A 26,259-nucleotide genomic window follows, 5' to 3' on the forward strand; every position below is an offset into this window, starting at 1 on the left:
TCCTGCTGATGTTCAGGTGTATATCAGCATGTAGTGTCTCTACTTTAAAGAGTCCTCTCCTGCTGATGTTCAGGTGTATATCAGTATGTAGTGTCTCTACTTTAAAGAGTCCTCTCCTGCTGATGTTCAGGTGTATATCAGTATGTAGTGTCTCTACTTTAAAGAGTCCTCTCCTGCTGATGTTCAGGTGTATATCAGTATGTAGTGTCTCTACTTTAAAGAGTCCTCTCCTGCTGATGTTCAGGTGTATATCAGTATGTAGTGTCTCTACTTTAAAGGGTCCTCTCCTGCTGATGTTCAGGTGTATATCAGCATGTAGTGTCTCTACTTTAAAGAGTCCTCTCCTGCTGATGTTCAGGTGTATATCAGTATGTAGTGTCTCTACTTTAAAGAGTCCTCTCCTGCTGATGTTCAGGTGTATATCAGCATGTAGTGTCTCTACTTTAAAGAGTCCTCTCCTGCTGATGTTCAGGTGTATATCAGTATGTAGTGTCTCTACTTTAAAGAGTCCTCTCCTGCTGATGTTCAGGTGTATATCAGTATGTAGTGTCTCTACTTTAAAGAGTCCTCTCCTGCTGATGTTCAGGTGTATATCAGTATGTAGTGTCTCTACTTTAAAGAGTCCTCTCCTGCTGATGTTCAGGTGTATATCAGCATGTAGTGTCTCTACTTTAAAGAGTCCTCTCCTGCTGATGTTCAGGTGTATATCAGTATGTAGTGTCTCTACTTTAAAGAGTCCTCTCCTGCTGATGTTCAGGTGTATATCAGTATGTAGTGTCTCTACTTTAAAGAGTCCTCTCTTGCTGATGCCCAGGTGTATATCAGTAGGTAGTGTCTCTACTTTAAAGAGTCCTCTCCTGCTGATGTTCAGGTGTAAAAAGCTTGTTTATTCTTGTGCGATGTTTAACTTAGTTGTCATACTAATACAAACAGATGAGGAAAGTTTACACAGATATTATTGTTGGATTCTGTGCCTTCAAACGATGTTGATAGATGATCTAGTTAGCTAACAGACGTCAGACAGCTGCATATTAAGGGAACAAATCTCAATAAAATCTAATTTATCAAGCATGGGTACCGCTTCCCCCGCACATCACAAATATTTACGGTCATTGTTGAATGATGCAGGAACAGAAAATATGTTTTATAGCTGGTGTTTGAGCATCTTGCTACGATGAATATATCAGCGTCTTCCACTGATGTGATTATGTTGTTGACTAAGAGATGAACAACAGTTTCGTTCGTCACATTTCTTCACATCTCATCCCATCAAGGTCACCTCAGAGTAGAAATCTCATCAAGATATGAGCATCTTTTCAAATCCAGTTAAACTCTCCAAAAGCTCCAGCTGCCTTTCTGCACAGCGAGCAAATTAAACTCTCAATATTTGCTGCTTTCTCTAAATCCCATAAGGCCGGACATAATTACCTCTATTGATGCAGTTAACAAAACAGTTCAGCAAAATGAAATCTACTGGGAGAAAGTCTCTTTTTCTCCTACGAGGCAATATATTGTCCTGAGCAGATTTATATATATATTTTTGAGATAATTACTGAGTGTTTCAGCGTTTTAACTCAGTTTCCACCGCTGTCAGCGATAAACAGTAGCAGGGAGAAAGGAAGAGGTTTTATTTCTCGGATTTAAAGCAATTTATTTCTGCATTAATATGCCTAAAAAGGACAATACCTGCCGTATATTCAGTAGAGTTGTGAACCACAATCATCCCATATTTCTTTCAGCAATTTTCAAACCTATAAATTCAACCAGCCAGGTGTGAAAGCATTATATCGCTTTATATATGTCTCAGTGGATCAGAATCTAGACCATCTATCAACATCTGTTGAAGGCACAATAATACATCCGTGTAAACTTTCCTCATCTGTTTGTATTAGTATGACAACTAAAGTTCAAAATCACACAACGATAAATACATTTTTTACACCTGAACATCAGCAGGAGAGGACTTTTTAAAGTAGAGACACTACATACTGATATACACCTGAACATCAGCAGGAGAGGACTCTTTAAAGTAGAGACACTAAATACTGATATACACCTGAACATCAGCAGGAGAGGACTCTTTAAAGTAGAGACACTACATACTGATATACACCTGAACATCAGCAGGAGAGGACTCTTTAAAGTAGAGACACTACATACTGATATACACCTGACCATCAGCAGGAGAGGACTCTTTAAAGTAGAGACACTACATACTGATATACACCTGAACATCAGCAGGAGAGGACTCTTTAAAGTAGAGACTCTACATACTGATATACACCTGAACATCAGCAGGAGAGGACTCTTTAAAGTAGAGACTTAGTTACTTTCCATTTCTGATCAGGCCTTCTTATAAATATATGGCATCATATCTTTTTATCGATTGTTTTTATAGTTGGATTGCAGCGTAACAAAAGAACACATTTGAAGCTTGACGTTCTGGTTGAGATGAAGTGAAGATGAGTTCAGGGACTCTGTAATTTATAGTGTTATCCTTTACTGCATCGAACATTTTATCAACCGTTTCATTGTCACTTTGCAGGAGAGGCAATATGTTCTTTATGAGTTGAGCTGTGTTCAAACTGAAGGGATAAAGGTAGAATTTATGATGAGATGATGTAATAGCCCTAAAACTATATTTACGGGTTTTTTTATTCGTCGCCTTTTCCATAATTTTCTCAATGCTGGAGTTGGGCTTGTTCGTGGAGTCTGGTTTTTACAGATAAGTGTATTTTTAGGTATTCATTTACAGCATATCAAATGTTTAGGTGCTGTTTCGTAGCCACATTAAAAGGGAAGCATGGTTTTTAATCTTCCTTTTTTTTTTTTCCCTCAATCCAGGAGTTTTTAGGAAACGTTATAATCTCCTACTAATATCGTCCTTGCATAACTAAGCTCTTCAGCTCATGCAAAACAGATGAGGCGTTCTGACAAATGCAACCAAACATTTGGGCATTAATATCAAATCATCGGTCAGATGTTGAACAGCTTCTTCCGTCCAAAGGATCTCAACACTGGAAAAAATGCTGCTCCATGTTACGGGAAAAAAGGAAAAGCAACATAAAACCAGTTGTGATAAATTAAAATAAAAATGTTTTATTGAAACTCACATTAGAAAGGCATACAGGCAGCCTTTAACTAAGCCAAATGGCCAAAAGGGCGCAGGTTTAAACAAACAAAACAAATATAACGAGAGGACGGCTCTTAAAGTAAAAGTACACCAATTACCTCTGAACTGAAGTGGAGTAGAAGTACAAAGTAGCATCAAATGAAAATACTCAAGTACAAGTACCTCTAAATTGTACTTGAAGGTTTTTGATATCTTTTATACATCACTATGTGTCCCCGGTGTGTCCCCGGTGTGTCCCCGGTTTGTCCCCGGTGTGTCAAGAGACTCTCAAAGTGTCAGGAAATAAACCCCTCTCTCTTCTCCTCCGTACCCACATCTCTAAAAACGGGGGAACAACGGAGCTGATCCAGATTTGCTGCGTCATGACGACATTACTAAAATGTGGGCGGGCTTTACACCCACGGGCCAATCAGAAACGTTGCTGTCAGAAACAATGAGACGTGTTCTGGAAGTAATATGGTCTATGTTTACATTAGCATGCTAACACTCAGAGCTAACCTGTACTGGAGAGTGTGTGTGTGAAGAAGCAGGAAATAAAAAGGAAGTCACCTTGTGGTAAACCTGAGAGAGAGAAAGAGTTTGAGCTCCATCCTGTTTCAGAGAGAATCCTTGATGTGGTTTGGAACATGATATGGAGTTTAATCACGGCAGCATTTAGCTGAGTATCTTGGTATATCTTTTTTTTTTTTTAAAGCTACTGTCCCAGAATCATCACTTTAGTAACAGCTGAAACAGAGGGATATGAGGCTAAAATGCATGATCTGTTTGGTATTTTGAGCAAAACACATCATAGACATGTTTTTTATTTATTTGTATATGTGACCCATAATGTATGCCTAAAAATAGCATAATAGAAGACCTTTAAGTACAGTAGCCTACTTGAGTAAACGTACTTTACACCTCTGATGGTGTTCCTGTCTGCTTCCTCTAGCTGATGCCGTACCTGCAGGCCAACCTGACGGGCTTCAAGAAACTGGAGATCCTGAACTTCAGGCGGGGCAGCGTGGTGGTGAACAGCAAGGTGAAGTTCTCCCGCTCCGTGCCATACAACATCACTGAGGCCGTGACCTGCGTCCTGGAGGAGTTCTGCTCCGACGCCATGAAGCACCTGCACATCCAGATCGATACACACTCTCTGGACGTGGAGCCAGGTACTTGCACACACACTTATTACACTTCAGAGACCAAAACACCCTGTTCTAACACCCTTTTAATGATTTTTGACTTCACGTTACCGCCGCTAAGCTAAAGGTGGCTAATGTTGGGCTATAAAGGAACTACAGCACGGTCACATGACTTCACGTCACCACCGCTAAGCTAAAGGTGGCTAATGTTGGGCTATAAAGGAACTACAGCACGGTCACATGACTTCACGTCACCACCGCTAAGCTAAAGGAGGCTAATGTTGGGCTATAAAGGAACTACAGCACGGTCACATGACTTCACGTCACCACCGCTAAGCTAAAGGAGGCTAATGTTGGGCTATAAAGGAACTACAGCACGGTCACATGACTTCACGTTACCGCCGCTAAGATAAAGGAGGCTAATGTTGGGCAATAAAGGAACTACAGCACGGTCACATGACTTCACGTCACCACCGCTAAGCTAAAGGCGGCTAATGTTGGGCTATAAAGGAACTACAGCACGGTCACATGACTTCACGTCACCACCGCTAAGCTAAAGGTGGCTAATGTTGGGCTATAAAGGAACTACAGCACGGTCACATGACTTCATGTCACCACCGCTAAGCTAAAGGAGGCTAATGTTGGGCTATAAAGGAACTACAGCACGGTCACATGACTTCACGTCACCACCGCTAAGCTAAATGTGGCTAATGTTAGGCTATAAAGGAACTACAGCACGGTCACATGACTTCACGTCACCACCGCTAAGCTAAAGGTGGCTAATGTTGGGCTATAAAGGAACTACAGCACGGTCACATGACTTCACGTCACCACCGCTAAGCTAAAGGTAGCTAATGTTGTGCTATAAAGGAACTACAGCACGGTCACATGACTTCATGTCACCACCGCTAAGCTAAAGGAGGCTAATGTTGGGCTATAAAGGAACTACAGCACGGTCACATGACTTCACGTCACCACCGCTAAGCTAAATGTGGCTAATGTTAGGCTATAAAGGAACTACAGCACGGTCACATGACTTCACGTCACCACCGCTAAGCTAAAGGTGGCTAATGTAGGGCTATAAAGGAACTACAGCACGGTCACATGACTTCACGTCACCACCGCTAAGCTAAAGGAGGCTAATGTTGGGCTATAAAGGAACTACAGCACGGTCACATGACTTCACGTCACCACCGCTAAGCTAAAGGAGGCTAATGTTGGGCTATAAAGGAACTACAGCACGGTCACATGACTTCACGTCACCACCGCTAAGCTAAAGGTAGCTAATGTTGTGCTATAAAGGAACTACAGCACGGTCACATGACTTCACGTCACCACCGCTAAGCTAAAGGCGGCTAATGTTGGGCTATAAAGGAACTACAGCACGGTCACATGACTTCACGTCACCACCGCTAAGCTAAAGGAGGCTAATGTTGGGCTATAAAGGAACTACAGCACGGTCACATGACTTCATGTCACCACCGCTAAGCTAAAGGTGGCTAATGTTGGGCTATAAAGGAACTACAGCACGGTCACTCGATTTCCCTTCACTTCATGACCATTTTTTACAAATTGCACATCTTCAAGGCTGCCAGTTTTCCTCTTATAGCATTCAGTTTTCCTTTCAGCACAGCTCATGAGACAGCTGCAATATACAGCTGATGAAACGTGTGTGTGATAAAACACAAGCTAGCATCTCATGAATGTCCCATTGTTACTGCGATGTCTCCGCATGCCTCTCACAGCATTGTGTTGTAATATTCTCCTCAGAAATATGCAGACACATTCAGACCCAGTAATTAGGTGTGTTTGTCAAATCCTCCAACACACAGGGGGGCTGTGCAGGACATTATAGAGCAGCAATAACAGTAATACAGATGAGTAGTGAGCAGCAGAGAAACCAAAGAAAGATATCAGGTTTCTGCAGGAGGTCACAAAATACTCTCAGTAGTATATCTGTAATATATGCAACAAACTGTACATGCAGCACGCTTCTAGCATGTGTAATATATTCACAGTTATAGTTTTAAACCATTAACATCTCATCAGCTTGTGTTAACCACAGACCTTGTTTCAGGCTAACGACCATAAACATATCCAGTAAACCATTGACTTCCAGACTAGGAATCATTTCAGGGTTTTAGGACTACAAAAATGTTTGGAAATATGTTGAAAAATACAAAAGATCTCCATTTTATTTGTACCTTCTGGATTCCAGTGAATCCGTTTGGAAACAAACACACATTTTATCGCTTGAAATGTAAGCTTTTAAAGTTTAGGACACGTTGATATTTGTAATGTTTACACAGATATATAATCGTGAAATGTGTAGTTTGTCAGGACTGAGATGTAGTGTGTCAGGACTGAGGTGTAGCTTGTGTCAGGACTGAGGTGTAGTGTGTCAGGACTGAGATGTAGTTTGTCAGGACTGAGGTGTAGTTTGTCAGGACTGAGGTGTAGTTTGTCAGGACTGAGGTGTAGCTTGTGTCAGGACTGAGGTGTAGTTTGTGTCAGGACTGAGTTGTAGTGTGTCAGGACTGAGGTGTAGCTTGTGTCAGGACTGAGGTGTAGTGTGTCAGGACTGAGATGTAGTTTGTCAGGACTGAGGTGTAGTTTGTCAGGACTGAGATGTAGTTTGTCAGGACTGAGGTGTAGTTTGTCAGGACTGAGATGTAGTTTGTGTCAGGACTGAGGTGTAGCTTGTGTCAGGACTGAGGTGTAGCTTGTGTCAGGACTGAGATGTAGTTTGTGTCAGGACTGAGGTGTAGTTTGTCAGGACTGAGGTGTAGTTTGTCAGGACTGAGGTGTAGTTTGTGTCAGGACTGAGGTTTAGTTTGTCAGGACTGAGATGTAGTTTGTGTCAGGACTGAGGTGTAGTTTGTCAGGACTGAGGTGTAGTTTGTGTCAGGACTGAGGTGTAGTTTGTCAGGACTGAGGTGTAGTTTGTGTCAGGACTGAGGTGTAGTTTGTCAGGACTGAGGTGTAGTTTGTGTCAGGACTGATGTGTAGTTTGTCAGGACTGAGATGTAGTTTGTGTCAGGACTGAGGTGTAGTTTGTCAGAACTGAGATGTAGTTTGTGTCAGGACTGAGGTGTAGTGTGTCAGGACTGAGGTGTGTAGTTTGTCAGGACTGAGATGTAGTTTGTCAGGACTGAGGTGTAGTGTGTCAGGACTGAGGTGTAGTCTGTCAGGACTGAGATGTGTAGTTTGTGTCAGGACTGAGATGTGTAGTTTGTCAGGACTGAGATGTAGTTTGTGTCAGGACTGAGATGTAGTTTGTGTCAGGACTGAGATGTGTAGTTTGTCAGGACTGAGATGTAGTTTGTGTCAGGACTGAGATGTAGTTTGTGTCAGGACTGAGATGTAGTTTGTCAGGACTGAGATGTAGTTTGTGTCAGGACTGAGATGTGTAGTTTGTCAGGACTGAGGTGTAGTTTGTGTCATGACTGAGGTGTAGTTTGTGTCAGGACTGAGATGTGTAGTTTGTGTCAGGACTGAGATGTGTAGTTTGTGTCAGGACTGAGATGTGTAGTTTGTGTCAGGACTGAGATGTGTAGTTTGTGTCAGGACTGAGGTCTAGTTTGTCAGGACTGAGGTGTAGTTTGTGTCAGGACTGAGATGTGTAGTTTGTGTCAGGACTGAGATGTAGTTTGTCAGGACTGAGGTGTAGTTTGTGTCAGGACTGAGGTGTAGTTTGTGTCAGGACTGAGGTGTAGTTTGTCAGGACTGAGGTGTAGTTTGTGTCAGGACTGAGATGTGTAGTTTGTGTCAGGACTGAGGTCTAGTTTGTCAGGACTGAGGTGTAGTTTGTGTCAGGACTGAGATGTGTAGTTTGTGTCAGGACTGAGATGTAGTTTGTCAGGACTGAGGTGTAGTTTGTGTCAGGACTGAGATGTGTAGTTTGTGTCAGGACTGAGGTCTAGTTTGTCAGGACTGAGGTGTAGTTTGTGTCAGGACTGAGATGTGTAGTTTGTGTCAGGACTGAGATCTAGTTTGTCAGGACTGAGGTGTAGTTTGTCAGGACTGAGGTGTAGTTTGTGTCAGGACTGAGGTGTAGTTTGTGTCAGGACTGAGGTGTAGTTTGTGTCAGGACTGAGGTGTAGTTTGTCAGGACTGAGGTGTAGTTTGTGTCAGGACTGAGGTGTAGTTTGTGTCAGGACTGAGGTGTAGTTTGTATCAGGACTGAGGTGTAGTTTGTCAGGACTGAGGTGTAGTTTGTGTCAGGACTGAGGTGTAGTTTGTGTCAGGACTGAGATGTGTAGTTTGTGTCAGGACTGAGGTGTAGTTTGTCAGGACTGAGGTGTAGTTTGTGTCAGGACTGAGATGTAGTTTGTCAGGACTGAGATGTAGTTTGTGTCAGGACTGAGGTGTAGTGTGTCAGGACTGAGGTGTAGTTTGTGTCAGGACTGAGGTGTAGTGTGTCAGGACTGAGGTGTAGTTTGTGTCAGGACTGAGGTGTAGTGTGTCAGGACTGAGGTGTAGTTTGTGTCAGGACTGAGGTGTAGTGTGTCAGGACTGAGGTGTAGTTTGTGTCAGGACTGAGATGTAGTTTGTCAGGACTGAGATGTAGTTTGTGTCAGGACTGAGGTGTAGTGTGTCAGGACTGAGGTGTAGTTTGTGTCAGGACTGAGGTGTAGTGTGTCAGGACTGAGGTGTAGTTTGTGTCAGGACTGAGGTGTAGTGTGTCAGGACTGAGGTGTAGTTTGTGTCAGGACTGAGGTGTAGTGTGTCAGGACTGAGGTGTAGTTTGTGTCAGGACTGAGGTGTAGTTTGTGTCAGGACTGAGGTGTAGTTTGTGTCAGGACTGAGGTGTAGTTTGTGTCAGGACTGAGATGTAGTTTGTCAGGACTGAGGTGTAGTTTGTCAGGACTGAGGTGTAGTTTGTGTCAGGACTGAGATGTAGTTTGTCAGGACTGAGGTGTAGTGTGTCAGGACTGAGGTGTAGTTTGTGTCAGGACTGAGATGTAGTTTGTCAGGACTGAGGTGTAGTTTGTGTCGGGACTGAGATGTAGTTTGTCAGGACTGAGGTGTAGTTTGTGTCGGGACTGAGGTGTAGTTTGTCAGGACTGAGGTGTAGTTTGTGTCAGGACTGAGGTGTAGTGTGTCAGGACTGAGGTGTAGTTTGTGTCAGGACTGAGGTGTAGTGTGTCAGGACTGAGGTGTAGTTTGTGTCAGGACTGAGGTGTAGTGTGTCAGCACTGAGATGTAGTTTGTGTCAGGACTGAGGTGTAGTTTGTGTCAGGACTGAGGTGTAGTTTGTGTCAGGACTGAGGTGTAGTTTGTGTCAGGACTGAGATGTAGTGTGTCAGGACTGAGATGTAGTTTGTCAGGACTGAAGTGTAGTTTGTGTCAGGACTGAGATGTAGTGTGTCAGGACTGAGGTGTAGTTTGTGTCAGGACTGAGATGTAGTTTGTGTCAGGACTGAGATGTAGTGTGTCAGGACTGAGATGTAGTGTGTGTCAGGACTGAGGTGTAGTTTGTGTCAGGACTGAGGTGTAGTTTGTGTCAGGACTGAGGTGTAGTTTGTGTCAGGACTGAGGTGTAGTTTGTGTCAGGACTGAGGTGTAGTTTGTGTCAGGACTGAGATGTAGTTTGTGTCAGGACTGAGATGTAGTGTGTCAGGACTGAGATGTAGTGTGTGTCAGGACTGAGGTGTAGTTTGTGTCAGGACTGAGGTGTAGTTTGTGTCAGGACTGAGGTGTAGTTTGTGTCAGGACTGAGGTGTAGTGTGTGTCAGGACTGAGGTGTAGTTTGTGTCAGGACTGAGGTGTAGTTTGTGTCAGGACTGAGATGTAGTTTGTGTCAGGACTGAGATGTAGTGTGTCAGGACTGAGGTGTAGTGTGTCAGGACTGAGGTGTAGTTTGTGTCAGGACTGATGTGTAGTTTGTGTCAGGACTGATGTGTAGTTTGTGTCAGGACTGAGGTGTAGTTTGTGTCAGGACTGAGATGTAGTTTGTCAGGACTGAAGTGTAGTTTGTGTCAGGACTGAGATGTAGTTTGTCAGGACTGATGTGTAGTTTGTGTCAGGACTGAGATGTAGTTTGTCAGGACTGAAGTGTAGTTTGTGTCAGGACTAAGATGTAGTTTGTGTCAGGACTGAGATGTAGTTTGTGTCAGGACTTAGGTTTAGTTTGTCAGGACTGAGGTGTAGTTTGTGTCAGGACTTAGGTTTAGTTTGTCAGGACTGAGGTGTAGTTTGTCAGGACTGAGGTGTAGTTTGTGTCAGGACTTAGGTTTAGTTTGTCAGGACTGAGGTGTAGTTTGTCAGGACTGAGGTGTAGTTTGTGTCAGGACTGAGATGTGTAGTTTGTGTCAGGACTGAGATGTAGTTTGTCAGGACTGAGATGTAGTTTGTCAGGACTGAGGTGTAGTTTGTGTCAGGACTGAGATGTAGTTTGTCAGGACTGAGATGTAGTTTGTGTCAGGACTGAGATGTGTAGTTTGTGTCAGGACTGAGGTGTAGTTTGTGTCAGGACTGAGATGTAGTTTGTCAGGACTGAGATGTAGTTTGTGTCAGGACTGAGGTGTAGTTTGTCAGGACTGAGGTGTAGTTTGTGTCAGGACTGAGGTGTAGTTTGTCAGGACTGAGGTGTAGTTTGTATCAGGACTGAGGTGTAGTTTGTCAGGACTGAGGTGTAGTTTGTGTCAGGACTGAGGTGTAGTTTGTGTCAGGACTGAGATGTGTAGTTTGTGTCAGGACTGAGGTGTAGTTTGTCAGGACTGAGGTGTAGTTTGTGTCAGGACTGAGATGTAGTTTGTCAGGACTGAGATGTAGTTTGTGTCAGGACTGAGGTGTAGTGTGTCAGGACTGAGGTGTAGTTTGTGTCAGGACTGAGGTGTAGTGTGTCAGGACTGAGGTGTAGTTTGTGTCAGGACTGAGGTGTAGTGTGTCAGGACTGAGGTGTAGTTTGTGTCAGGACTGAGGTGTAGTGTGTCAGGACTGAGGTGTAGTTTGTGTCAGGACTGAGATGTAGTTTGTCAGGACTGAGATGTAGTTTGTGTCAGGACTGAGGTGTAGTGTGTCAGGACTGAGGTGTAGTTTGTGTCAGGACTGAGGTGTAGTGTGTCAGGACTGAGGTGTAGTTTGTGTCAGGACTGAGGTGTAGTGTGTCAGGACTGAGGTGTAGTTTGTGTCAGGACTGAGGTGTAGTGTGTCAGGACTGAGGTGTAGTTTGTGTCAGGACTGAGGTGTAGTTTGTGTCAGGACTGAGGTGTAGTTTGTGTCAGGACTGAGGTGTAGTTTGTGTCAGGACTGAGATGTAGTTTGTCAGGACTGAGGTGTAGTTTGTCAGGACTGAGGTGTAGTTTGTGTCAGGACTGAGATGTAGTTTGTCAGGACTGAGGTGTAGTGTGTCAGGACTGAGGTGTAGTTTGTGTCAGGACTGAGATGTAGTTTGTCAGGACTGAGGTGTAGTTTGTGTCGGGACTGAGATGTAGTTTGTCAGGACTGAGGTGTAGTTTGTGTCGGGACTGAGGTGTAGTTTGTCAGGACTGAGGTGTAGTTTGTGTCAGGACTGAGGTGTAGTGTGTCAGGACTGAGGTGTAGTTTGTGTCAGGACTGAGGTGTAGTGTGTCAGGACTGAGGTGTAGTTTGTGTCAGGACTGAGGTGTAGTGTGTCAGCACTGAGATGTAGTTTGTGTCAGGACTGAGGTGTAGTTTGTGTCAGGACTGAGGTGTAGTTTGTGTCAGGACTGAGGTGTAGTTTGTGTCAGGACTGAGATGTAGTGTGTCAGGACTGAGATGTAGTTTGTCAGGACTGAAGTGTAGTTTGTGTCAGGACTGAGATGTAGTGTGTCAGGACTGAGGTGTAGTTTGTGTCAGGACTGAGATGTAGTTTGTGTCAGGACTGAGATGTAGTGTGTCAGGACTGAGATGTAGTGTGTGTCAGGACTGAGGTGTAGTTTGTGTCAGGACTGAGGTGTAGTTTGTGTCAGGACTGAGGTGTAGTTTGTGTCAGGACTGAGGTGTAGTTTGTGTCAGGACTGAGGTGTAGTTTGTGTCAGGACTGAGATGTAGTTTGTGTCAGGACTGAGATGTAGTGTGTCAGGACTGAGATGTAGTGTGTGTCAGGACTGAGGTGTAGTTTGTGTCAGGACTGAGGTGTAGTTTGTGTCAGGACTGAGGTGTAGTTTGTGTCAGGACTGAGGTGTAGTGTGTGTCAGGACTGAGGTGTAGTTTGTGTCAGGACTGAGGTGTAGTTTGTGTCAGGACTGAGATGTAGTTTGTGTCAGGACTGAGATGTAGTGTGTCAGGACTGAGGTGTAGTGTGTCAGGACTGAGGTGTAGTTTGTGTCAGGACTGATGTGTAGTTTGTGTCAGGACTGATGTGTAGTTTGTGTCAGGACTGAGGTGTAGTTTGTGTCAGGACTGAGATGTAGTTTGTCAGGACTGAAGTGTAGTTTGTGTCAGGACTGAGATGTAGTTTGTCAGGACTGATGTGTAGTTTGTGTCAGGACTGAGATGTAGTTTGTCAGGACTGAAGTGTAGTTTGTGTCAGGACTAAGATGTAGTTTGTGTCAGGACTGAGATGTAGTTTGTGTCAGGACTTAGGTTTAGTTTGTCAGGACTGAGGTGTAGTTTGTGTCAGGACTTAGGTTTAGTTTGTCAGGACTGAGGTGTAGTTTGTCAGGACTGAGGTGTAGTTTGTGTCAGGACTTAGGTTTAGTTTGTCAGGACTGAGGTGTAGTTTGTCAGGACTGAGGTGTAGTTTGTGTCAGGACTGAGATGTGTAGTTTGTGTCAGGACTGAGATGTAGTTTGTCAGGACTGAGATGTAGTTTGTCAGGACTGAGGTGTAGTTTGTGTCAGGACTGAGATGTAGTTTGTCAGGACTGAGATGTAGTTTGTGTCAGGACTGAGATGTGTAGTTTGTGTCAGGACTGAGGTGTAGTTTGTGTCAGGACTGAGATGTAGTTTGTCAGGACTGAGATGTAGTTTGTGTCAGGACTGAGGTGTAGTTTGTCAGGACTGAGGTGTAGTTTGTGTCAGGACTGAGGTGTAGTTTGTCAGGACTGAGGTGTAGTTTGTGTCAGGACTGAGATGTGTAGTTTGTCAGGACTGAGGTGTAGTTTGTGTCAGGACTGAGATGTAGTTTGTCAGGACTGAGGTGTAGTTTGTCAGGACTGAGGTGTAGTTTGTGTCAGGACTGAGGTGTAGTTTGTCAGGAATGAGGTGTAGTTTGTGTCAGGACTGAGGTGTAGTTTGTGTCAGGACTGAGGTGTAGTTTGTCAGGACTGAGATGTAGTTTGTGTCAGGACTGAGGTGTAGTTTGTGTCAGGACTGAGGTGTAGTTTGTGTCAGGACTGAGGTGTAGTTTGTGTCAGGACTGAGATGTAGTTTGTCAGGACTGAGATGTAGTTTGTGTCAGGACTGAGGTGTAGTGTGTCAGGACTGAGGTGTAGTTTGTCAGGACTGAGGTGTAGTTTGTCAGGACTGAGGTGTAGTTTGTGTCAGGACTGAGGTGTAGTTTGTCAGGACTGAGGTGTAGTTTGTCAGGACTGAGGTGTAGTTTGTGTCAGGACTGAGGTGTAGTTTGTCAGGACTGAGGTGTAGTTTGTCAGGACTGAGGTGTAGTTTGTGTCAGGACTGAGATGTAGTTTGTGTCAGGACTGAGGTGTAGTTTGTGTCAGGACTGAGATGTAGTTTGTCAGGACTGAGATGTAGTTTGTGTCAGGACTGAGGTGTAGTGTGTCAGGACTGAGGTGTAGTTTGTGTCAGGACTGAGATGTAGTTTGTCAGGACTGAGATGTAGTTTGTGTCAGGACTGAGGTGTAGTGTGTCAGGACTGAGGTGTAGTGTGTCAGGACTGAGGTGTAGTTTGTGTCAGGACTGAGATGTAGTTTGTGTCAGGACTGAGATGTAGTTTGTCAGGACTGAGGTGTAGTTTGTGTCAGGACTGAGGTGTAGTGTGTCAGGACTGAGGTGTAGTTTGTGTCAGGACTGAGGTGTAGTTTGTGTCAGGACTGAGATGTAGTTTGTCAGGACTGAGGTGTAGTTTGTGTCAGGACTGAGATGTAGTTTGTCAGGACTGAGGTGTAGTTTGTCAGGACTGAGGTGTAGTTTGTGTCAGGACTGAGATGTAGTTTGTCAGGACTGAGATGTATTTTGTGTCAGGACTGAGATGTAGTTTGTCAGGACTGAGATGTAGTTTGTGTCAGGACTGAGGTGTAGTGTGTCAGGACTGAGGTGTAGTTTGTGTCAGGACTGAGGTGTAGTTTTTCAGGACTGAGGTGTAGTTTGTGTCAGGACTGAGATGTAGTTTGTCAGGACTGAGGTGTAGTTTGTGTCAGGACTGAGATGTAGTTTGTCAGGACTGAGGTGTAGTTTGTCAGGACTGAGGTGTAGTTTGTGTCAGGACTGAGGTGTAGTTTGTGTCAGGACTGAGATGTAGTTTGTCAGGACTGAGATGTAGTTTGTGTCAGGACTGAGGTGTAGTTTGTGTCAGGACTGAGATGTAGTTTGTGTCAGGACTGAGATGTAGTTTGTGTCAGGACTGAGGTGTAGTTTGTGTCAGGACTGAGATGTAGTTTGTGTCAGGACTGAGGTGTAGTTTTTCAGGACTGAGGTGTAGTTTGTGTCAGGACTGAGATGTAGTTTGTCAGGACTGAGGTGTAGTTTGTGTCAGGACTGAGATGTAGTTTGTCAGGACTGAGATGTAGTGTGTCAGGACAGAGGTGTATTTTGTGTCAGGACTGAGGTGTAGTTTGTCAGGACTGAGATGTAGTTTGTCAGGACTGAGGTGTAGTTTGTGTCAGGACTGAGATGTAGTTTGTCAGGACTGAGGTGTAGTTTGTCAGGACTGAGATGTAGTTTGTCAGGACTGAGATGTATTTTGTGTCAGGACTGAGGTGTAGTTTTTCAGGACTGAGGTGTAGTTTGTGTCAGGACTGAGATGTAGTTTGTCAGGACTGAGGTGTAGTTTGTGTCAGGACTGAGATGTAGTTTGTCAGGACTGAGATGTAGTTTGTGTCAGGACTGAGATGTAGTTTGTCAGGACTGAGGTGTAGTTTGTGTCAGGACTGAGGTGTAGTTTTTCAGGACTGAGGTGTAGTTTGTGTCAGGACTGAGATGTAGTTTGTCAGGACTGAGGTGTAGTTTGTGTCAGGACTGAGATGTAGTTTGTCAGGACTGAGGTGTAGTTTGTGTCAGGACTGAGATGTAGTTTGTCAGGACTGAGATGTAGTGTGTCAGGACAGAGGTGTATTTTGTGTCAGGACTGAGGTGTAGTTTGTCAGGACTGAGATGTAGTGTGTCAGGACTGAGATGTAGTTTGTCAGGACTGAGGTGTAGTTTGTGTCAGGACTGAGATGTAGTTTGTCAGGACTGAGATGTAGTTTGTGTCAGGACTGAGATGTAGTTTGTCAGGACTGAGATGTAGTTTGTCAGGACTGAGGGGTAGTTTGTGTTAGGACTGAGATGTAGTTTGTCAGGACTGAGATGTAGTTTGTGTCAGGACTGAGGTGTAGTTTGTGTCAAGACTGAGGTGTAGTTTGTCAGGACTGAGGTGTAGTTTGTGTCAGGACTGAGGTGTAGTTTGTGTCAAGACTGAGGTGTAGTTTGTGTCAGGACTGAGATGTAGTTTGTGTCAGGACTGAGGTGTAGTTTGTGTCAAGACTGAGGTGTAGTTTGTCAGGACTGAGGTGTAGTTTGTGTCAGGACTGAGGTGTAGTTTGTGTCAAGACTGAGGTGTAGTTTGTCAGGACTGAGGTGTAGTTTGTGTCAGGACTGAGGTGTAGTTTGTGTCAAGACTGAGGTGTAGTTTGTCAGGACTGAGGTGTAGTTTGTGTCAGGACTGAGGTGTAGTTTGTGTCAGGACTGAGGTGTAGTTTGTGTCAAGACTGAGGTGTAGTTTGTCAGGACTGAGGTGTAGTTTGTGTCAAGACTGAGGTGTAGTTTGTCAGGACTGAGGTGTAGTTTGTGTCAAGACTGAGGTGTAGTTTGTCAGGACTGAGGTGTAGTTTGTGTCAGGACTGAGATGTAGTTTGTCAGGACTGAGGTGTAGTTTGTGTCAAGACTGAGGTGTAGTTTGTGTCAGGACTGAGATGTAGTTTGTGTCAAGACTGAGGTGTAGTTTGTGTCAGGACTGAGATGTAGTTTGTGTCAGGACTGAGGTGTAGTTTGTGTCAGGACTGAGGTGTAGTTTGTGTCAAGACTGAGGTGTAGTTTGTCAGGACTGAGGTGTAGTTTGTGTCAGGACTGAGATGTAGTTTGTGTCAGGACTGAGGTGTAGTTTGTGTCAGGACTGAGGTGTAGTTTGTGTCAAGACTGAGGTGTAGTTTGTCAGGACTGAGGTGTAGTTTGTGTCAGGACTGAGATGTAGTTTGTGTCAGGACTGAGGTGTAGTTTGTGTCAGGACTGAGGTGTAGTTTGTGTCAAGACTGAGGTGTAGTTTGTGTCAGGACTGAGGTGTAGTTTGTGTCAGGACTGAGATGTAGTTTGTGTCAGGACTGAGGTGTAGTTTGTGTCAGGACTGAGGTGTAGTTTGTGTCAGGACTGAGGTGTAGTTTGTGTCAGGACTGAGGTGTAGTTTGTGTCAAGACTGAGGTGTAGTTTGTGTCAGGACTGAGATGTAGTTTGTGTCAAGACTGAGGTGTAGTTTGTCAGGACTGAGGTGTAGTTTGTGTCAGGACTGAGATGTAGTTTGTGTCAGGACTGAGGTGTAGTTTGTGTCAAGACTGAGGTGTAGTTTGTCAGGACTGAGGTGTAGTTTGTGTCAAGACTGAGGTGTAGTTTGTCAGGACTGAGGTGTAGTTTGTCAGGACTGAGGTGTAGTTTGTGTCAGGACTGAGATGTAGTTTGTGTCAGGACTGAGGTGTAGTTTGTGTCAAGACTGAGGTGTAGTTTGTCAGGACTGAGGTGTAGTTTGTGTCAAGACTGAGGTGTAGTTTGTCAGGACTGAGGTGTAGTTTGTCAGGACTGAGGTGTAGTGTGTCAGGACTGAGGTGTAGTTTGTGTCAGGACTGAGGTGTAGTTTGTCAGGACTGAGGTGTAGTTTGTCAGGACTGAGGTGTAGTTTGTCAGGACTGAGATGTAGTTCGTCAGGACTGAGGTGTAGTTTGTCAGGACTGAGGTGTAGTTTGTGTCAGGACTGAGGTGTAGTTTGTGTCAGGACTGAGGTGTAGTTTGTGTCAGGACTGAGATGTAGTTCGTCAGGACTGAGGTGTAGTTTGTCAGGACTGAGGTGTTTTTATGGAGATATTTCAGAGATGAGAGGAGAAAGAAAAGCCTCTGAGCGTTTCTGACGTTTCCTCTCAGAGGTGTCCAAAAATCTCACATCTCAATCTGACCAGAGAGCTCATTAAAAATCAAACAGCAGCTCACTCTGCAGGAATATTAATCTTCATCTTCCTCCTCCTCCTCCTCCTCCTCCTCCTTCACTTAAACTCCCACTGTACATCTTACATTTATATCCAATCTAATATTTAATATTCCATTCCTCACCTGCTTTATATTTATTTACTGTAGTTTGCATTTCCACATGTATATTTTCTACTTTTGTATTGCTATTTTATTTCTTATTGGATCTAAACGAGTCCAATATTGGTTTAATTAATATATAATATCCTGCTGTATATTTTGTTAGTGTACATTTGTATTTCCACTATGAGTTAAAAAGTCAAATTCTTCAAAAAAAGTCAAATTCTTCAAAAAAGACAATTCTTTTTAAAAAAAAAAGTCAAACTCTTTAAAAAGAAAAAATTCTTTAAAAAAAAGTTAAATTCTTTAAAAAGTCAAATAAAAAAAAAAAAGTCAAATTCTTAAAAAAAAGTCAAAAATTCTTTAAGAAAAGTCAAATTCTTTAAAAAGTCAAAATTCTTTAAAAAAAGTCAAATTCTGAAAAATATTAAACTATGACAAAAAATTCAAATTCTTAAAAAGCCAACAATTAAAAAAAAACAGTGTGGTAGTGGGTTGATTACAGCAGTAGCATAATATTTAGCACAGGGTTATTTGAACATATGCTTGTTACAGTAATGGACGGACTAGCTTTTATTTCTATTTGAGATGTTTAAGTTTTGGATTGTTTATTTCTACTCTTTTAATTTCTCTAATGTAAAGTATATTTTCTTTTTATGCTGCTGCAACGCAGGATCAATAAAGTATTTCTCATCATCATCTTCTCTTCTCCTCTTCCTCAGCGGATCAAGCGGATCCCTGTAAGTTCCTGGCCTGTGAGGAGTTCTCTCGCTGCGTTCTGAGCGGCAGGATGAAAGAAGCTCGGTGTGTTTGTGAACCTGGTTTCCTGTCAGTGGACGGACTTCCCTGCCAGAGTGTTTGTGACCTGAATCCAGACTTCTGCAGGTAGGAGAGGACTCTTTAAAGTAGAGACACTACATACTGATATACACCTGAACATCAGCAGGAGAGGACTCTTTAAAGTAGAGACACTACATACTGATATACACCTGAACATCAGCAGGAGAGGACTCTTTAAAGTAGAGACACTACATACTGATATACACCTGAACATCAGCAGGAGAGGACTCTTTAAAGTAGAGACACTACATACTGATATACACCTGAACATCAGCAGGAGAGGACTCTTTAAAGTAGAGACACTACATACTGATATACACCTGAACATCAGCAGGAGAGGGCTCTTTAAAGTAGAGACACTACATACTGATATACACCTGAACATCAGCAGGAGAGGGCTCTTTAAAGTAGAGACACTACATACTGATATACACCTGAACATCAGCAGGAGAGGACTCTTTAAAGTAGAGACACTACATACTGATATACACCTGAACATCAGCAGGAGAGGACTCTTTAAAGTAGAGACACTAGATACTGATATACACCTGAACATCAGCAGGAGAGGACTCTTTAAAGTAGAGACACTACATACTGATATACACCTGAACATCAGCAGGAGAGGACTCTTTAAAGTAGAGACACTACATACTGATATACACCTGAACATCAGCAGGAGAGGACTCTTTAAAGTAGAGACACTAGATACTGATATACACCTGAACATCAGCAGGAGAGGGCTCTTTAAAGTAGAGACACTACATACTGATATACACCTGAACATCAGCAGGAGAGGACTCTTTAAAGTAGAGACACTACATACTGATATACACCTGAACATCAGCAGGAGAGGACTCTTTAAAGTAGATACACTAGATACTGATATACACCTGACCATCAGCAGGAGAGGACTCTTTAAAGTAGAGACACTACATACTGATATACACCTGAACATCAGCAGGAGAGGACTCTTTAAAGTAGAGACACTACATACTGATATACACCTGAACATCAGCAGGAGAGGACTCTTTAAAGTAGAGACACTACATACTGATATACACCTGAACATCAGCAGGAGAGGAGTCTTTAAAGTAGAGACACTACATACTGATATACACCTGAACATTAGCAGGAGAGGACTCTTTAAAGTAGAGACACTACATACTGATATACACCTGAACATCAGCAGGAGAGGACTCTTTAAAGTAGAGACACTACATACTGATATACACCTGAACATCAGCAGGAGAGGACTCTTTAAAGTAGAGACACTACATACTGATATACACCTGAACATCAGCAGGAGAGGACTCTTTAAAGTAGAGACACTACATACTGATATACACCTGAACATCAGCAGGAGAGGACTCTTTAAAGTAGAGACACTATATACTGATATACACCTGAACATCAGCAAGAGAGGACTCTTTAAAGTAGAGACACTACATACTGATATACACCTGAACATCAGCAGGAGAGCACTCTTTAAAGTAGAGACACTACATACTGATATACACCTGAACATAAGCAGGAGAGGACTCTTTAAAGTAGAGACACTACATACTGATATACACCTGAACATCAGCAGGAGAGGACTCTTTAAAGTAGAGACACTACATACTGATATACACCTGAACATCAGCAGGAGAGGACTCTTTAAAGCTGAACAGAGCAGGTTTTGTATCCATGTCTACAGAGTGAACTCTTTGCACGGGGATGAAGTGAAATCACCTGAAGCCGAGTCAGACATCTAATTAAGTGACATCTAGTCGATGAGTGAGCGTGTGAGAGGAATGCAGATCCTCTTCACTCTGGACCCTCTATATTTCATCATTCTCCTCCTCTCTGAGGCGGCAGCAGCTTTTCAGTTTGGTTTTTGGTCAGTCATTGGAGTCTGATTTTCCACCTGTGATTAACTCTGTTTGGTGTAATCCTGCAGCAGTAAACAGAAAACAGTAAACAGTAAACAGTAAACAGTAAACAGTAAACAGTAAACAGTAAACAGTGAGCAGCCCCCTGCGGTTTGATCTGATTGTGCCCGGCAGCACGTGGAGGATAAAGACCTGTTAATCAGAAGAGGCAAATCAGAACGAAAGCACAGGACGATCCCCACAGGAGCAACTCGGGGTCCAATGAAATGCTCCCCTGATCTGAAATTAGCGCACTAAACCCCTGAGCCTCAGCCCCCTAAGATATTGTTGTAGTTCCACCCTGAAGGAAGCTGCTGGTTCCCTCGACTAAAAGCTACGGGATTTCTCCAGAGGATTTTGGAATATTGTAAAAAATAAGATCTGTGGAAAGGAACCTGTTTGATAAATGCACGTTTTGTTCAGCCGGATAATCTCCACATGTCTACTTTTATAATGTTCTAATCATAACTCTAATTTCCAGAAGCTAAATGCTAACGTGATGCTATAAAGCAGGGGTGGGGAACCTCCGGCCTCCGGGCCGTATACGGCCCGCGGGACCATTTGGTATGGCCCTCGAGGTAATTTATAAACACACGCAAAAAAGAAAAAAATTCAAGAAATCTAGACCGCAAAAAAATTAAACAAGCGTTTTGTTCCTGGCCAAGGTCAGGGTCCTTGAACACAACACGAGCCTAACGTGTCATCACGTGGTATATGTCTCGTCTGACTGGAGTGTAGTTCTAACGGAGAGCACCGGAACGCGGGTCCGGGCCGGGACTTCACAAATGTCAGTACCCATAAGGAGCTGTAAACATGTCGCAGTTTTTGCGTGGCTGTGCCTTTAGTTGAAAGCCCAGTGGCGATCTGTTCATCTGTCATACTGATCATACAGTCAATACCTTTGTGGTTATTAGCATCTGGTTAGCTAGCTATGCTAACGAATATAAGAAGCTTTTTCTCCAACCAGTGAGGTAAAGGCACATCTTTATATGATCATTATAGTTATAGAAAAATAAGAGAATAAAGTAAACGGGTATAACATACTATATGACAGTAAAAAAAAGTTGTTATTAATAAACAAGAATAAATTTTGAAAGGGAAGTGATTTGTAAAATAAATATCTGGATTAAGAGGTTGCTTTTTCTTTGCACAGCATGAAAGAAAGGCAAAATGAATGGGCTGTGATTTGAGATTTTTAAGCAGACGTTCAGTTCAATAATTTGTACGGCCCTCGAAGGATGTTGTAAAAATTGAAATGGCCCTTGAGAGGAAAAAGGTTCCCCACCCCTGCTATAAAGGAGCTACAGCCGAGTCCAGCAGCACGACTTCAACGTCACGCCAACTTCAGATCCATATTCAAACACACAGATTCTAGATGGAACGAGTTGAAGCGTTTGTTTGAACAGTCTGCAGGAGGCAGGGACTTGCTCTCAAGCAGAACAGAAACTAACTTAGAGGAGTGTTTACGTGTTCGGCGTAATGACGTACAACGGCCTCCACGACTTCTGTAGTCCTATTCAGCCACTTGGTAACAACCATCGTTTCTCAGACACGTCCACTCTTCAGAGATCACCAGTGGGGTCACTGCTGATGATTTAATGTAGAACAAAACGTGATCCGTCTCTTCAGTGTGTCTCAACCACAGACCTTAGTTCAGATAGTTTCCTAAATCCTATGGAGAGATCCCATTGGCTCTGAGACGAGGGAACAGGAAGTGGAGAAATGCTGACTCACTTCCTGGTTTTAGGACTCGTCACTGCACCGCTCTATAGGAGGCATAGCATTGAAATGAAAGACATGTTGAGCCAACGCCTGCTCCATTAGAACCTTTCAAAATACTTCTCCCAGCGATGAACTTAGATCATCAGAGCGGAGACTAGAGTGGGGAACAGAGATGGATAGTCTGGAGAGAGAAACCGTACAGCTGTGACCTGTAGACTGAGTTTCCAAGATGGCGCCTGTGTCGGCTCGCCGCTCCCTCACCTCTCTGCCTTTAGCGATCCTACTTTTGTTTTATGTATGTCAGAATGTCTCTGCTCTGCTCTGCTCTGATTGCCAAGCCCTCCTCCACCTCAGACCCTCATTGGAGTGTATACTGCTGCCCAAACCTACATCTGGCAACCATAACTCGTAGTAATGTAGTCAAGCACCTGCGGCCGACAAACTGCAGCTCAGACAGCATTCCCTCTCGCCTTCTCAGAGATGTTTTTGAATCAGTTGGAGCAAGTATTTTATTAATATTAAACACCTCTCTTAGCTCAGGATGTGTCCCAGCTGCCCTCAAACATGCCGTGGTGCAGCCACTACTACTAAAGAAAGATCTCGACCCCTCTGTTCTCGCACATTTTAGGCCCATCTCCCAGCTACCTTTTTTATCCAAAGCCCTGGAGCGAGTAGTCTACGCCCAGCTGCAGTCTTTTTTAACCACGCATGGAATCCATGAAAAGTTTCAGTCTGGCTTCAAACCCATGCACCGTACTGAAACAGCCCTTTAAGAGTTTTTAATGATCTGCTCCGAGCCGCCGACTCGGGCAGCTCAGCTATCCTGGTGCTGTTGGACCTGACAGCTGCCTTTGACACTGTGGACCATAGCATCCTGTTGTCACGGCTTGAACAGTTCGCTGGCATCACAGGCTCTGCCCTTGCATGGTTCAGGTCCTACCTGACAGACCGTAGCCTCTCAGTGCAGCTAGGTGCCTTCTCCTCTGCCAAAGCCCCTCTTACCTGTGGGGTTCCCCAAGGCTCGATTCTGGGCCCCATCCTCTTTCTACTTTACATACTGCCCCTGGGTTCAATCCTTACAAAACACAATGTCCCCTTCCATTGTTAAGCAGATGATGTACAGATCTATCTGCCTCTCAATTCAAATGCAAACTCATTACAGATATTGATGGACTGCTTAGCAGAGATCAAATCCTGGCTGAGTCAACATTTCCTGAACCTAAACGAGAGTAAGACTGAGGTTATCTTTGTTGGACCCCAACCTCCAGCTTCCCAGGTTGATATTCTGAGCTCCCTCAAAAAAAAACATCCTCCCCTCTGTCACGAACCTTGGAGTGACCTTCAATTGCACTTTTAAATTTGATAAGCAGGTCAGCAGCGTAGTTAAAACCTGCTTTTTTAAAATATGACTATTGGCTAAGACCAAGTCGTTTTGATCTTTTAAAGACCTAGAAAGGGTTATTAAGGCCTTTGTTACCTCGAGGTTGGATTACTGCAACGCTCTGTACGTGGGTAAGGACCAGGCCTAAATTAGACGCCTGCAGCTAGTGCAGAATGCCGCTGCATGTCTTCTTACTGGCCACAAAAAGCGTGACCACATCACCCCAACTCTGGCCTCACTGCACTGGCTTCCAGTTCGGTTCAGAATAGATTTTAAAATCCTTTTATTTGTTTTTAAAGCCCTAAATGGGCTGGCTCCTCCTATGTAGCTGAACTCCTCCAGCGCTACACCCCAGCCAGAGCTTTAAGGTCTGCTGACCAGCTGCTGCTGGTAGTGCCCAAGACCAGGCTCCAAACCCGAGGGCACCGAGCCTTCGCAGCAGCTGGCCCCAGGCTCTGGAACACTCTGCCCCTCCACGTGAGGTCGGCCCAGACTCTAGGGGGTCTTAAAACAAAACTAAAGACTCACTCCTTCTCCCTGGCCTTCTAGTCCGAGCGGAGTATGACTACGGACCATTCCCTGTTTTGGATTTTTATATTTGTTGTGGTAATTTATTGTCTTCTGTTCTTTGCGAATGTAGTAATGTTATCTATTATTTGCATGTACAGCACTTTGGTCTCGACCAAAAATCGTTTTAAAATGCGCTTTATAAATAAAACCTGATTTGATTTGATTTGATCACAAAGCATGTCATTCACTTCATTACTTTTGGACTCGACAGCCCTATTTGAACTCACTGCTGGGACTCATTATTTTAGGATCCATCAGTCAGGAGGAAACAATATTCTTATCTAGTTAGTGTATTTCCACATCTCCTGCTCCGTGTGATTGTCCTGCTGCTTGCTCTGCAGCTCTTTCAACACTTTGCAGTTTGAGCAGGTTTCCTGTATCTCTGAATCTGGTCTCCAACACAAAGAGCTGCAGAGAAACAGCAGAGGCGCTGCAGCTGCACTTCCTCTCTCACTCCTCACTTCCTCTCTCTTCCAGACACAGAGACAGCCCCGCACTCTCAGGACTCTCCAGTTAAAGCGAAGCATCTGATTGGACGACACCTGAGAATAACACAACAGGTACGTTTGTTGAAGCGCCTCGTGCAATCAGACCATCGAGCTCACTCAGCAGGACTTCGATTTGAAAACCAGAGCTGGAGAACGTGGTGCTTTTTCATGACACGTTTCTTACTAGATATGATATTACATTTATAAGAATAACGACACAATGAGCTTTTATTATGACTTTAATATTACTTTGGCCCAATCCCAAACCACGCCCTATGCCCTACACACTACCCCTCAGTTTGCACAGAGGGTCCACCATATTGAGGGCTGTTCCAAACCAACAAGTGTGGAGTGAGGGGGAGTGTGTTATCAAGCCCTCAAGCTGCGAGTCTGCAGCGGGTCTGCAGCGGTGCTGACTTGAGACCGGTCTGTACCTGACCGGAGTCACGCTGTGTGTGTCCGTCAGGAAACACGCTGTTTACAAGTAGTTCCAGCAAACATCCACTGATAAACTGAGATGTTAACAACCTCATGATAACTTCATATGTTTTAACTTAGGATCATACCTGGGTTTAGTCTAGAAAAAGGTAAATGTTATATTTTATTATAAAGTTGGTTTAAAGGGTTTAAAACTAAAAGAGCTTTACAACACAATTAAAGATGTTTGGAGTTTTATTTTAGTTATTAATTTGTATTTTTTGTGTAAAAGATGCTGATTTGAAACCGTTGTTACATACAGTTACGGCATGTCCTGTTTCTGCCGGAGAGAGGGGAGGCTGTCCCAAAGCTTGCTGCTGTATTTACTCCCTCCATCTGACAGGAGGGAGCCTCGTTGAGCTGCGAGTGTGGCTACAGACGGAGTTAGTGTGTAGGGGGAGGGTGTAGGGCGTGGTTTGGGATTGGGCCTTTAAATGACTTGTTTTTTATGTTTCTGAATGACTGACTTTTTATCTGACTTTTTTAAGACTCAAAATACTATGAGCTTTTAAGGGTTATTTTTGTTTACGACATATGATGCTATGACTTTATTTAAATTATTTTATATGACAATTTGATGACTTTTTTAATGACCTTTGATCTGAAAATCGATATGACGATTTGCTTTGACTTTATTATTAATTTTATATGACATTTAAATTACTTTTATAAGACTCACGATACGATGAGGTTTTATTTAACTATATGATCAGGGTTCCTGCAGGTTTCGCCAACTCAAATTTAAGACCTTTTTAAGACCTCTTTGAATAGAGTTTAAGAACTATTTCACGGCAAGAAAGTATGAAGGAAAATTGCTATGAAAGAAGAAATACGTCCAATAATTACTTAAAAAGTAAATGTATTCATGTTCAACATAAGAACAATGACTGAACATAACACCTTAACAGAACAGAACTGTGTTAGCGTGTTAGACAAAAAGTGTGTGTGTGTGTGTGTGTGTGTGTGTGTGTGTGTGTGTGTGTGTGTGTGTGTGTGTGTGTGTGTGTGTGTTAGGGCTGTGCAATTAATCGTATTTTAAATCGCAATTACGATTTTGGCCTACCACAATTACGAAAACAACATAATCGAAAAAAACTATTATTTTGCTTTGCTAGGTTGTGACAGTGACAACATATTTGATCTAATTAATTTGAGTCCAATTTATTTTTATTTATCATATTTATATATGTTTAGTA

General features: G+C 43.5%; 1 protein-coding gene across 1 annotated transcript in view; it reads left to right on the plus strand.

Annotated features, from left to right (window-relative positions):
- impg1a (interphotoreceptor matrix proteoglycan 1a) overlaps window positions 1-26,259 on the plus strand; it is a 78,174-nt gene that overhangs the window by 48,197 nt on the left and 3,718 nt on the right. Inside the window, exons 13-15 of the mRNA XM_079645354.1 lie at window positions 4,065-4,284; window positions 18,398-18,560; window positions 24,576-24,658. Coding sequence (XP_079501480.1) covers window positions 4,065-4,284; window positions 18,398-18,560; window positions 24,576-24,615 — 423 coding nt within the window. The 3' untranslated portion in view covers window positions 24,616-24,658. The remainder of the gene's footprint in view (window positions 1-4,064; window positions 4,285-18,397; window positions 18,561-24,575; window positions 24,659-26,259) is intronic.

The sequence above is a fragment of the Notothenia rossii genome, assembly GCF_949606895.1.
Source record: "Notothenia rossii genome assembly, chromosome: 8".
Lineage (NCBI taxonomy): Eukaryota > Metazoa > Chordata > Actinopteri > Perciformes > Nototheniidae > Notothenia > Notothenia rossii.